Genomic DNA, 12,518 nt, shown 5'->3' with positions numbered 1-12,518 from the left:
GTCTGACAGTTCTCCAGAACTCCTTCCTGGCTTTGCTTTCCCTCATCCCAAAGAGATGCTGGCAGAGTCAGGAGCGATGCATTCATCGTGCATGTGGGGGCAGCTCCAGCAGGGTCCTGGAAACCTTGCGTGTCTCCACCCAGGTCTCCTGAGCAGCGATGAAACCCCAGCGGATCTGAGTCGTAGCAGAATGCCCCGCGCTTCTCCCAGAACATGAGAGCACGGGAGGCTTGTGAGCAGCTGCTGCCAGGCCGTCTCCCACTTCCTCGCCATCTCGCTCAGAGGCCGTCATGGGACAGTTTCTCATCACCTCCTATGTTCTAATGAGGGTTAAGGCTTTTTGCCTGCCCCACTCAGGGTATATCCGCCGGCTATAAAATGGCTTAGTGGCTGCATGGAATTGCTACAGGGCGCCCCATCATCCCTGCTGTGGTCACCTGGTCCCTTCTGTTTCAATGACATCCTGTGGCGTGGAGGGCACAGGGAGCTGACAGCTTGGCTACCCTGCCTTTCACTGTCTATGCAAGTAATAAACGGTCTGAATCCATCAGCCTCGGCTGGGTCATACGGGATGATGGGAGAACCCTCATCACTGTCCAGTGGCCGGATGCCCATGGGCACCAGCAGTGGCTGACGGTCTCACCCACTGATGACCTCCCGAGGGAGGCTTCTTAACTGGAGAGCAGGGGCACTGTGAACGTGACTGGGAACCAATGACATCTTTATTCTTCCTAACTTCTACCTGAAATTTAACATATCTTTCGAGGATTAAATGTAGACAACACACCACAGTAGAATGGGTGGTACCAGTGACTCCGCCACCAGTAGAAATTACAGATATTTTCAGATCACATTACAGTTGTTGCAGAAATCTTGAAATACTGTGTTCATCACTACTTTGAAATTGTGGTAAATATTGAGCCCCCCAGATCTTATTAATTAATGCATCTGTCAAATGGTATACATATTACTATACCATAACTGTGCTGCTAAAATATTGTGATAACTGCATTTCCATCTTATTGGTTTTATTTGTCATCTTGTGTATTTAGTTTTATCCAAATATGTTTCTCCATCGTCTGGTCACGAGGCCACTCGGTAATGTACGGGTTACTGCTCGGTTTTGTCCTTGGGACACTATCTTTTCTGGCTCTCAGTTTCTTGTCCTTAAAATGACACAATCAGCCTGTTAGAGACTTTCTAAGGGTTCTTCCAGCCACAAAAGTGGTAGGATTATGCGTATGTCATCTCTTTTATTATACACAGCCGAGGGGTCACATGAGGACAGTTGGAACTGGGGGTGTGTACTAACGTTTCTTAACTGGTTCTTTAGCCTTCATAATATTATAGAGAACTTCTAGGAATTTGTCTAGGAAATACGCAAAAATGTATCTTCAAATACTTTTCTAGTGAAACGACCCCCAAACAACCTAAGCATTAAACAGCAGGAGATTAAATATATTAGAATAAATCCATATGCTTGAACAGTGACAGCATTGGAATGATGTCATGGCGTCATGCCATGGAAGAGGTGGCATGCTGGACCACTAAGTGAAAACAAAAGCCGTTTGTGATACTTGAAGACTAATACGATTCTATTTTTATAAAAGCATATGGTTGTATATGCATAAAAATATAAAGTAATATAATCCAACATATTAATATCGATTATCCTTAAATGGTGGGATTTCACCATTGTGTTTTTCTGTATTTTCTAAAATGTATACCATATATACATATATACACACACATACGTGCATATATATGACTGTAATAAAGAACAATCAGTGTTGTCACTCCGTCTCCGGAAGCGATGGTGGCAATCCATCGGCTTGGGGAGCTACACCTCCCACCCCCTGCATTTCTATGCGTCAGGCACTAGCAAGGAAACGGTGAGCCCCTGACCACTCACGTTCCTTGTTACTAAAACGAGCCCTCGCTTCAGGAGGTAGGGGCTGAGAGCACGTGCACTGCGGGTCTAAGCCCCCATTCTTTTTCCTCTGCTCCGCCCCACCATGGGGCTGGGGGTCTGGCCCCTCCCTGGCTGCCCTGACGTTCCTCGGGCCCCAGCAGGAGGGTGGGCTCTGGGGCAGCGAGGGGCATGGCTGCCAGTACCTGCAGGCTGGTGGCCTCCTCTGCCCACCAGGCTTCAAACTCTTTCTGCAGCTTCACCTTGGCTTTGTCCATGAGGAGCTGCAAATGCTCAATCTCCACCTTCAGCGCCTTCAGGTGCGTGAACATTGCTTTATACCTGCAGTGGAGTCGGAGAGGAGTCTTGAAAGTCACTGGCAGGGAGGGAGGGCTCTAAAGAGACTGGCGGCGGCAGGGCCTGAGCCTCAGAAGCCTGGCCGTGCAGCACCGGTGCCTGGGGCTGGGACCTTACAGTTGCCCACCCAGGCCAGAGTATGGCGCCAGCATGTGAGCCCACAGCCAGGTGTTTCTGTCCAGTGGGCCGCGGGGCTCTGTGTGTGACAGGACTAACCCCTCTCCAAGAAGGACAAGTACCATTACTGGGCACTGAAGGGCAGGCGTTGCTCTAGGCCCTTGCCGTCTATAAACTCATTTAATCCTCTTCACAACCCTATGGGGAAGGCGCTATTATCAGCATCTCCCCTTTACAGATGTGGAACCTGAGGCATGGAGAGGTTAAGGAACTTGCCCTACGGCACCGAGCTAATAAACAGTGGAGCCAGGGTTTGAACCCAGGCCATCTGGGGGTGGGGGCAGTGCGACAGGGGGCGCTCAGGGTACATGCCTAGCCAGCCCAGGGGTGGGTGGTGTGTGTTACAGTGACAGCATCGCCCCCTTGAGAGTAAGGAAGGTTTCTTGTTTGGTTTCCCCCAAACGTCTCCGTGGCAGAGGAGATAGCTGTTGAATGCCTAAATGAATGAATGAACTGAGAAGCTTGTATCAGTAATGACCAGATGTCTGTTTATGCTTGAGGTTCCTCGCTCTGCAGGTTAAATCATTCTGGGGCCCTAAATGGCCGCAGGAGGGTCTGATATTCTCTGGACACCTTGCAGATAAGGAGCCTCAGGAGAGAAGTGGGGGGGAAGGAGGTCCTCCATGGTCATACTTCTGGGCTCCCCTAGAGGGCAGCAGCAGACAAGACTCGCCGCTTCCTGGGCTGCAGCTTGGGCTGGGGCTGCAGAGGCTGCTCTCCCTGCCCGATTCGGGGGTCCCAGCGCTGGAGCCTGGCTGGGCCTTCTGCTCCCCACTCCAGCCTCACCCTGCCTCGGCTTCCTGCATCTCACGACCGCCTGCTGAAAGGTGGCACCTCCTCCAGCTATTTTAGGACCCGCTTCCAGAGTAGTTGCTGGCCTGGGACGGGCGTGGCCACCCTGCCCTGCCCCACAGCTCCAGGTGGCCCCGAGGGGCTGGGGTCAGGGTGTGTGTGGCGAAAAGAAAGGGCACCTTCTCTTTTCTTCCTGCAGTTGTGATCGCAGCTTCTCTTCCAGCAGGTCTGGCGTCGAGGGCACGGGTGTGTTTTCTGAGATACCTGGAGAAGGGAGATGCTGATGATTCCCTCCAGCGAGGAAGAAAGGTCAGGGGAGAGTGTGGTTTAGAGCGGATGACACAGTCATCGTGCGTCTCAGGTGAAAGGGGACCCTGTGAGTCCTTCTGGGGCCTTTGGATGGGCGCCTGCTTTACCCACCTCCTCTGGGTGGCAACCTCTGCGCGGCTGAGAGCCCCAGAGAAGGCTTCCATGATTATGCTCCATCCACTGTCCCTCCCACTGTCCCACATCTGTCACCGGAAGGGAATTCTTCCTTATATCGCTACCAATCCTTTTACCATGGAGTTCACTCGTTTCCTCTTGAGTCCCCAGGGAAGATGCGAAACACCATTTCCCCCTCCTCTGATACTGAGGCCTTCATAAACCAAGAAGGCATCACTAAAACGGCTCACGTCTTACTTTGTATCAGCTGAGGTGCCGAATTCTCCAGCCTCAAATCATGTCTCCCGTTTCTGACTTCCCGCTGAAGCAGTGGTTCTAAGCCTGATTAACCCAATGTGCACCCAGGGCTGAGAACCACGCTCAGATGCCCTGCCCACAGGGCCCTGGCAAGTCCTAGGTGAGGGCTGTGCCCCCAGACACGCCAGCTGTCACTGCTGCTTGCCGGGTTGCCTGCTCTGGTGGCTTGTGTGCTCGTCTGGAGCCCATCCTTTCCTAGCCTGGTGGGTGGGGTCTGTCTATCTTCCCAGGAGGCTCTCGGTGGTTGTACTGCATTTCTCAGCCTCAGAACGCGTCTTAGGAGTTATGCAGCCCCACTTTTTACTCTTTGGAGGGGAGACTCTATCACACGCTAGGTGCTTTCTGGACATGATCAGACTTAGTCCTTCTGGTACTCATTGGAGGTATTGCTCCCCTTTCACAGATAAGGGCATGGAGGTTCAAAGAGGTTAACCTGTCCAAGGCCGCGTGGCTAACTTGAGGAGCCTGGATCCAAATCCAGGTTTGTCTGGTTGCAAGGCTCTCGATTCAGAAATTCCTCCGATAACATTTCTGAGGATGGTCATCTGCTTTCTCCCCCCGTACTGCCGGGGGTGAGGCTGAGTGCTTTACACTGAGCATACCTCGTTGCGGGCAGCTCTGTTTCCTCTTAATTGGAGCTGAGACCTGCCCCACTAACTTCTTTTCACCTCTCCTTTGGAGCTCTGGAGCAGCACAGTTTGTCCTCCTTCTTAATCTGATGGTTCTTTAAATACTTTAACAGCAACAACAACAAAATACCACATGTGCCTGGAGCTTTATTCCCGGGCTGACTCTGCCTAATTCTCTCACCTAAGGGCTCAGTAGTAAGGTGACTTTCTAATCGATCTGAAGTACAGAGCATGAATCTGGACATCATACTCCAGATAGGCCCGAGAGGGGCAGAGTAGAGAAGAGTTCTCCTAGCCTTGAAAAATTTACGTTCTATATTTCTATAGGAGGTGAATTACTAACAATGACCATTTACCGAGCGCCTTCTATATTCCAGGTTCTGCCAAGTTCTACTAGACGCTGGGCTAGGTGGTCATCTTATTGCTAATTCTCAAAATAACTCAGCAGGGAAGGCATTACCATCTCATTTCAGTTAGATTCTGAGGCTCGGAGAGGTTGGTGAGTAACTCAAGGTCACAGAGCTAATAAGTGGTAGGGCTGGGATGTGAACCCAATTTTTCTGGTTCCAAAGAGCTAGATGTTTATACCAGGCAGCCCCCAGCACTGTTTTGGTTTTTCAGAAGCTTCGTCATTGTCATGGCCATGTCAGTTTGTCACTGTCTTCTGTTAAGCTTGCGGTTAGTTTACCCACGTTCCTATATTTATGAGTGGTTGTCGAAACGCATTCTATTTCAGTGTGATTATCCTTTTAATCACAAAGGCAACATTTCCCATTTATTGGGGGCTTAGCCTGCTGAGAGGTCCTTATTCTGGCATGCCTTATTCTTTCCCTCGGGGCTGCTTTGATGTCGTGATCTAACTCATTGATAAATACGCTAAGCGGATCAGGATTCTGTTCTTTGTCTGCCAGGCACCTGTTACCCTCTGTCCCTTGTGTCAAGTATCTCACCCCTGAGCAAGTGTCTCACTCATAGATACCACAGACTTCCCAGCCGAAGGCTATGCTGTCCCCCATGCTGGTGCATCTTAGTGGCCCTAATGAGCCAAACTGCCTGTCCTCGTCACCCGTGGTCCCCCAGGCCTAGGCACCGGAAGCCCCTCGAGGGCAGGGACTGGTCCCTCTGCTCTTTGTATCTCCCCAGTGCTTTGTTTGTTCAGACTCCACGTCCAGGGTGCCCTCAATGCTGCCCGTGCTCACTGGCCCTTGTCCTCTCTGGGAGACGTCAGACCTGATAAACTGAAGGAAGTATCTCAACACCAAACTGATAACAGTAGGACTTGAAATAGAATATTTCCTTTCCTAATGGTTTCAGAAATGGACACATGTATCTCCGAGTCTGTTAAAAAAGAAAAGCTGTGGCTCTCCTTTGTCCTTTTAACACTTTTTGATCCCATACCAAGGAACCCCCTGAGAGATGCAGTGAAGACCCTGCTCTGGGGTGAAGGCTGGGCCAGTGAGGAAACTGAGGCCAGATCAGGAAGGACCTTGAGGGCCTGGAAAGGACGTTGGCTTTGAGAGAGCTGAGAGGCTGGAGGGCGTTGCGGAGAGGAATGGTGTGATCTATTCCTCTGATAGCCAAGCCAAGTAGTTGCTTTGCTGGTCAAGACAGAGCTGCTCCAAACTGAAGCATAGTTAATGTGAGGTGGCGCCAGGGTGGTGAAAGGATCTGGGAAAGAAAGCTGGGGCAAGGGAGCTTGGGCAGCCAGAATGAGGGCACAGCGTACCCCCAAGACACAAGCTACCCGTGTTGCCATGACAACCAAAGGGGCCTCTCGCCAAAGTGATGTCTGCTGAGTGAAATGCATTGTAACCTCACCAGGAGACGGCCCTGGCTGCTCCTGCTGCTTGGCTAATCAGCCCTCTCTCAAGAGAAAGAGGGGCTGGGAACTCAAAGGGAACCAGACAAAACGACTGAGCAGGAACAGAGGAAAAGGGAGTACGTAAAGGGCAGTTGCGCTTTGCAGGTCCCCATGCCCGCTGGGACTGTGGCCAGGGACAGAAGCTCCAGTCACCTGACAGGAGGCACAAGGAGTCCTCCTTTCAAGCACAGGACTCTGGCTGGGATGGGAGCACTGAAGGTCATAGCCCCGAGTGGCCCATGAGGTCACACTGTGAGTCTGTGTGGGCAGCTGTCTCCCACACAATACAGAAGCGAAAAAGAAGGGCTTCATGCCAGCGGCTGTAGATCTGAATGTCACACACGGAGGAAGCCCTGAGCAGTCAAATAGTAACTGAAACGTACAAGGGCGTGGTGACTCAAGGGCACGCACATCTCAGGCTGACCCCACCTCTGATGTGTCAGGTGTTTGGAACCAGCAGCACAAGAACAAATGGGTGCTTGCTGGGAAGGCCAGCCTCCTGTGGGTCCCCTCATACCTGGCATGATTTCAGGGTCACTGGAAAGATCACTGTACCTTCTCTTCCCACCTCCCCATACCGTACACACACACACACACACACACACACACACACACCCCCCAAAACTCTCCTACAGTCAGTAAATGTCTGAAATGTGCAGAATCTCATTTCTTTCATTCACTGGCTTTCTACTGGGGGTGCACCTGAGAATCACCTAAGGTGCTTGTAAAAGCAGAGACTGCTGGGCCCTACCCCAGGCGTTCTGAGTTAGGATTTGATGGTAGGTTCCCCTGTGATTCCGACGCTCGCCCCTTGTTAAGAAACACCGTTCAAGGCTCTGTGTCCAGTTTCAGGGCAAGTACTCCATGCAGGAATCCCTGAGGATGCAGGACCTGCAGGGCTTCCTATAGGATGCTATACGGGGGCCAACATGGCCCTTTGCCCCCCGCCCACCTTCCAGACCTTGGGAAGACACTGTGGGGCAAAGGAGCTCAGGGGTTTGAAGCAAGGAAGTCACACTCTCTGCAGGGCTGGGCTGCCTGCACTTGGCCCTTGCAGGTGGTGGATCTCTGAATAACGATATCCACCACGTGGCTGCTCTGTGGCCCTTATATCACAAGCCCATCACAGATGGGGAAACTGAGTTCTGACAGGGGAAGTCATCTTCCCCGGGATCACACCACTGGTAAAAAGAGCCGGAGTCAGGACCCAGCTCTGTCTGACATCAAAGCTGGTGCTTTTTCCCTTGCAAGCCACTGGCATAATGAAGGCAGCCATGGGGCAGATCACTGAGGTTGACTCGTCCTTGGTATCTGAAGGTGATGCTCTTTTCCATGAATGCCTTTCAGGTGCGGGGCCGGGGCTGAGAAAAAGCCTCAGTCTCTCCCCCGAGTGCCAGCCTGTGCAGACTGCCCTTTCCTAACTGGAACCACGGCCTGCAGGCTGCTCCCACCGGGTATCTGCAGCTCGCCTGATGGGTGCGAGGGGCTTCGCTACCCACGTTCCCCACGGGAGCCTGGCCCCCCCAAGGCAGCCCCCAGAACACCCGGAGCCAGCCTGCTTGTCTCCTTAGCTGTGTGTTAGGAATCCTAAGGAAGGCGGTATTGACGTTTCCAACCAGGCGCCAGCCGAAAGGGGCCCTGTGGTCTTCCAAGGAGCAAAGGCCAGTGCCCTGCGCGGGAAAGGCTGTGAATTACGTGGCTCTACCGTGGCAGACGAGACAGCAGAGCCACGGAGGCCTTCCAGCAGGTGGCCTTAGCTATCCAACTATGGATTCGCTCCCTGAACACCCACTCTGGGCCTCCTTGGGCTACACTGTCTCACAGAGCCCAGATCACAGCCTCCCCTTGCTTCCGAAGTCAAAGTGTCTATTCTACCCAAGACGGATGATGTCAGTAGCTCAATGACGACAATGGTCAGCAGCTCAGAGGCAAAGATTCTGGCTTCCCGATCAGACCATTTCCTGTTTCATGGCTCAAATGTATTGCCAGCTGGAGTGATCACACGCTGACAGGTGCTTAGGGCCACCATGCCTCTTGGTGTTGATTTTGTGTAACACCGTCGCTGTCCACAGCAGGCTCGGACTCAAGGGCGTGGTGAATACCCTGCGGACCCAGGGCTCAGGTCATTGCTCAGGCCCCCACTCACCACTGCCGTCCTACCCGCAGGGAGAATGGGGCGCTCTCCAAGAGCACAGATGGTCCACCTTTAGCACAATCAACATCCTTCCCCATGCCGGTTTGGAGCCTGGACTCTGCCCATGGAAGGCCAGCTGCGTCCCTTCCCTCCTGAGTAACTGCCTCTGCGTCCACTCTGGGCCTCTCTGCCCACGACCAGACCCCTGGGATGGTGGCCTCTCTCCTTCGGCATCGCTCCCCTCCACTGCATTCCCGGAGGAGGACGCGGCCCACACAGAGGGTCAGTGTGGACTTGCAAGCGATACAAGGGAGACCCCAGGAGCATCCCGCATTCCCAGGAAAGATGCTTCTCGTCGCCTTACTCACTTCCCGACCACGATCACCTCTGCTCAAATGGGAGCTCTCTCCTTCCCCCAGCTCTCCACAGTCCTTTCTGCTGGGACCCCAGCCCCATCTCTGCTTTCCGGTCGGCATTCTCTGGGTGCAGCCACTCAGAGCCTGGCACCTCCTTCTGAGGCTCCTGGTACCCTCTCCCCACCCCCTTCAGAGGCAGGCCTGTGCAAAGGCTGCTCCTGCCTGCGTCCAGCCCACTGAGGCCTCCTCACTCCTCAGAAGTGTGCCGACATTACTGAACTCAGGGTTTCTCTACGAGCCCGAGTCCGTTGGCAATTCTACCCTCTTGTCACTTTTGCCTCACTGACCAGTGGTGACCACATTTCTTAATCTCAGTGGCTTTTCAGAGAGACATCAGCAGGAAGCTTGGCATGCCTAAAACCCAGCTATATCCTTGTCACACTGGACCTAGCGAGTCTGGAGTGTTCTCAGGATACCTATGACCTGTTGGGGAGGGCAGTTTTCCCCACACCTGTGAGGGTGAGCACAGGTCTTCCTCCTGTGAAAACCTCTAATGATAATGATTAGTGGGGTTTGGTCAATTCTCTTGATTGGCTTGTAAAAGAAATTTTAGGACTTCTAGGAATTGAACTGAGAATCCTTAATAAAATCATCTCCCTCCACTTTTGGACAACTCATCTGCTACTAGGCAATTTGTAAGCCAATCTGTTCATTTGGCAAAATTTTGTTGTATTTCAGAGTCAAAAGTGAGTTCGGAAACAGACTACACAGTAGAACTGGCACATTTTCAAAGTGAGGTGGCAAGAGTAGGCAGACAACCCAAATGAAAAGGGCCCAAAGAAATTTCTGGAGATTTTTTTTAAAGACCCTAGTAGTTTGCCTTCAGCCCACCTTATCCGCTTCACTGGGGGGAATGTGTGTAGAGATCCTTCCCAAGGTAGGGAGAGGGCTTGAAGGAGACAGCTCAGAAAGCTTGATGAGAACTCTTGGGAATCTGTGTGTTTGTGGTGTGGTGTGTGTGTGCGCATGACGTGTGTTTGTGTGTGTGCACGGTGTGTTGTGTGTGTGCACGGTGTGTTGTGTGTGTGTGTTGTGGACAGAACTGTGACTCTCCTCAAGAACTCTAGAGGATGGGGCACGTGATGCTGTGTGAGAAGCAAGAGCAGAGTGGCTGCCATTTCTGTGGCAAAAGCATGGGCTCCAGCATGGAGGAGAGTCAGTTAGGGTCACCTGAGGTCAGAGGCATGCTGGCAGATGTGTCACAACCAGCTCTCTGGAGAGAAAAAGCCCTGATTTGTAGTGTTTGCCAGTGTTTGTGGTGTGACTGATTTCACGCCACCAGCATGGTGCTCCCGAATCTGGAGCTGGGAGGAGATGCCCGTGGTCAGTGCTCGTGAGCCAGAGTGAGCGGGGCCCAGCACAGCACTCAGACCCTCCGGCACGCCACTTAAAACCTAGATCCCTTTTAATAAAGCCACCTAGAGGGACCTTAGGAGAAACAAACCTGGCGGTGGACCACAGGAAGCCTGGGAGAGCTGGGCCTGTTCCTTTTGCTTCTCCAAATCCACTCTCCGCCCTCTCCTCTTCTGCTCCTCACCCCAGGAGCCTGGCTGCTAGAACAGTGGGCTTCCTTGTCCTCCGCCCTCTGGCTGGACTCAGCCGATGGGGAACATGGGCAGGGACTGGAGCATGGGAGGGGACAGGCTGAGGTATTTCTTTCCCCAGACATCTCTGTAGAGGCCACGAGCTGGATGCCCTGCTTTACTGAAGGTCACAGCTCCTATCAGACGGCCAGAGCCTTTTTGCACAGCCATTACTTTTTTTTTTTTAACATCTTTATCAGAGTATAATTGCTTTACAATGGTGTGTCAGTTTCTGCTGTATAACAAAGTGAATTGGCTATACGTATACATATATCCTCATATCCCCTCCCTCTTGCGCCTCCCTCCCACCCTCCCTATCCCACCCCTCCAGGTGGACACAAAGCAACGAGCTGATCTCCCTGTGCTATGCGGCTGCTTCCCACTAGCTATCTAGTTTACATTTGGTAGTGTATATATGTCCATGCCACTCTCTCACTTTGTCCCAGCTTACCCTTCCCCCTCCCTGTGTCCTCAAGTCCATTTTCTAAGTCTGAGTCTTTATTCCTGTCCTGCCCCTAGGTTCTTCAGAACCATTTTTTTTTTTCAGATTCCATGTATATGTGTTAGCATACGGTATTTGTTTTTCTGTTTCTGACTTACTTCACTCTGTATGACAGATTCTAGGTCCATCTACCTCACTACAAATAACTCAGTTTTGTTTCTTTTCATGGCTGAGTAATATTCCATTGTATGTATGTGCCACATCTTCTTTACCCATTCATCTGTCGATGGACACTTAGGTTGCTTCCGTGTCCTGGCTATTGTAAACAGTGTTGCAGTGTACATTGTGGTACATGACTCTTTTTGAATTATGGTTTTCTCTGGGTATATGCCCAGTAGTGGGATTGCTGGGTCGTATGGTAGTTCTATTTGTAGTTTTTTAAGGAAACTTCATATTGTTCTCCATAGCTGCACAGCCATTTCTGTCTTCAAGTTTCATAACTGCTCATTCCCTTGCCCTCTTAGGCCTGATGCTTCCTGCCTTGCTGCTGTTATTACCTCTGGGGTACTGCGATCTCCTTTGTGGTTTCCCTACCCTCTGCTCACGCCTTTGTCAACAGGACTTTATTCAACTCTCTTCACAATAGCTAATTTGAGTAGTGCCACTTGCTTCCCGTTTGGACCCTAACCTGTACAGGTAAGCAACTGTCCAAACGAGATGCATTCCCTCGAGACAAGGAACGTGTGGGTGAGGGGCCTCCAGGGACCCGTGAAAGTACCCCGAAAGAGCAAGAGTCATCTTTGAACATTTGCTGGGCCCAGAGAGCACAAAGCTGTGTTACAATGGTACCAGTTCAGTGTGATCTTTACCAACTGCCTTTCCTCCCTTCCTTCTTCTCTCCAACTCCTTCTGGGGAAACAGCTTAGCAGGCTGAGGGAAGAAGTGAGTTAGAGAGAGAAGGAGCTGACCATGTCCCTCTCTTTCTGGTGGTTGGCCTTAGCTGGGGAAAGGGAGGGAAGTCTTTTCTTTGAGTGAAATTTGAACTATTGAGACTCTAGTTACAATATAGAATGACCATTGTGAGTTTCTGTCTTTTTTGTTGTTGTTTGTTTTGCTGGTAATTAACAATGAACAATTGAGTTACTGGGCTGCCCAGTTTCTTCCAGGGGCAGGAGAAGAACTCTCTCCATTGTGAGGATTTATAGAAACAGGGAGAGCAATAAAAAGCAGCCTTCACAGGCGCTTCCCCTGTATTGTTCAACATGCAGGCAGACCATCTGCAGCTGTTAGTCCCTCCCAGAGAATACAAGGCACCTGGAGGAGAAAATGAATGCCGGTAAACTTTCCGTTTTCCTCTTTAAGTAAAATGATCCTGACGTGAACGGTAGTGAGGAAAATGAAGATGAACTGGAATTGAATTGGGATTCACTTTTTACTACCACTTCTACCAACACAATGATTCCACAAGAACAGTCAT

At 51.4% G+C, this 12,518-nt stretch overlaps 1 protein-coding gene across 1 annotated transcript in view; it reads right to left on the bottom strand.

Annotated features, from left to right (window-relative positions):
• Positions 1-12,518, bottom strand: part of KIF6 (kinesin family member 6) — a 383,680-nt gene that overhangs the window by 17,573 nt on the left and 353,589 nt on the right. The window contains exons 17-18 of the mRNA XM_060021290.1: positions 3,415-3,499; positions 2,116-2,251 (exon numbers count right to left, since the gene is read on the bottom strand). Of these exons, the coding sequence (XP_059877273.1) occupies positions 2,116-2,251; positions 3,415-3,499 (221 nt within the window). The remainder of the gene's footprint in view (positions 1-2,115; positions 2,252-3,414; positions 3,500-12,518) is intronic.

Source organism: Delphinus delphis, chromosome 10 (genome assembly GCF_949987515.2).
Source record: "Delphinus delphis chromosome 10, mDelDel1.2, whole genome shotgun sequence".
Taxonomy (NCBI): domain Eukaryota; kingdom Metazoa; phylum Chordata; class Mammalia; order Artiodactyla; family Delphinidae; genus Delphinus; species Delphinus delphis.
Note: the sequence above shows the minus strand (reverse complement) of the source record. Positions and strands in the feature narration are given on the sequence as shown.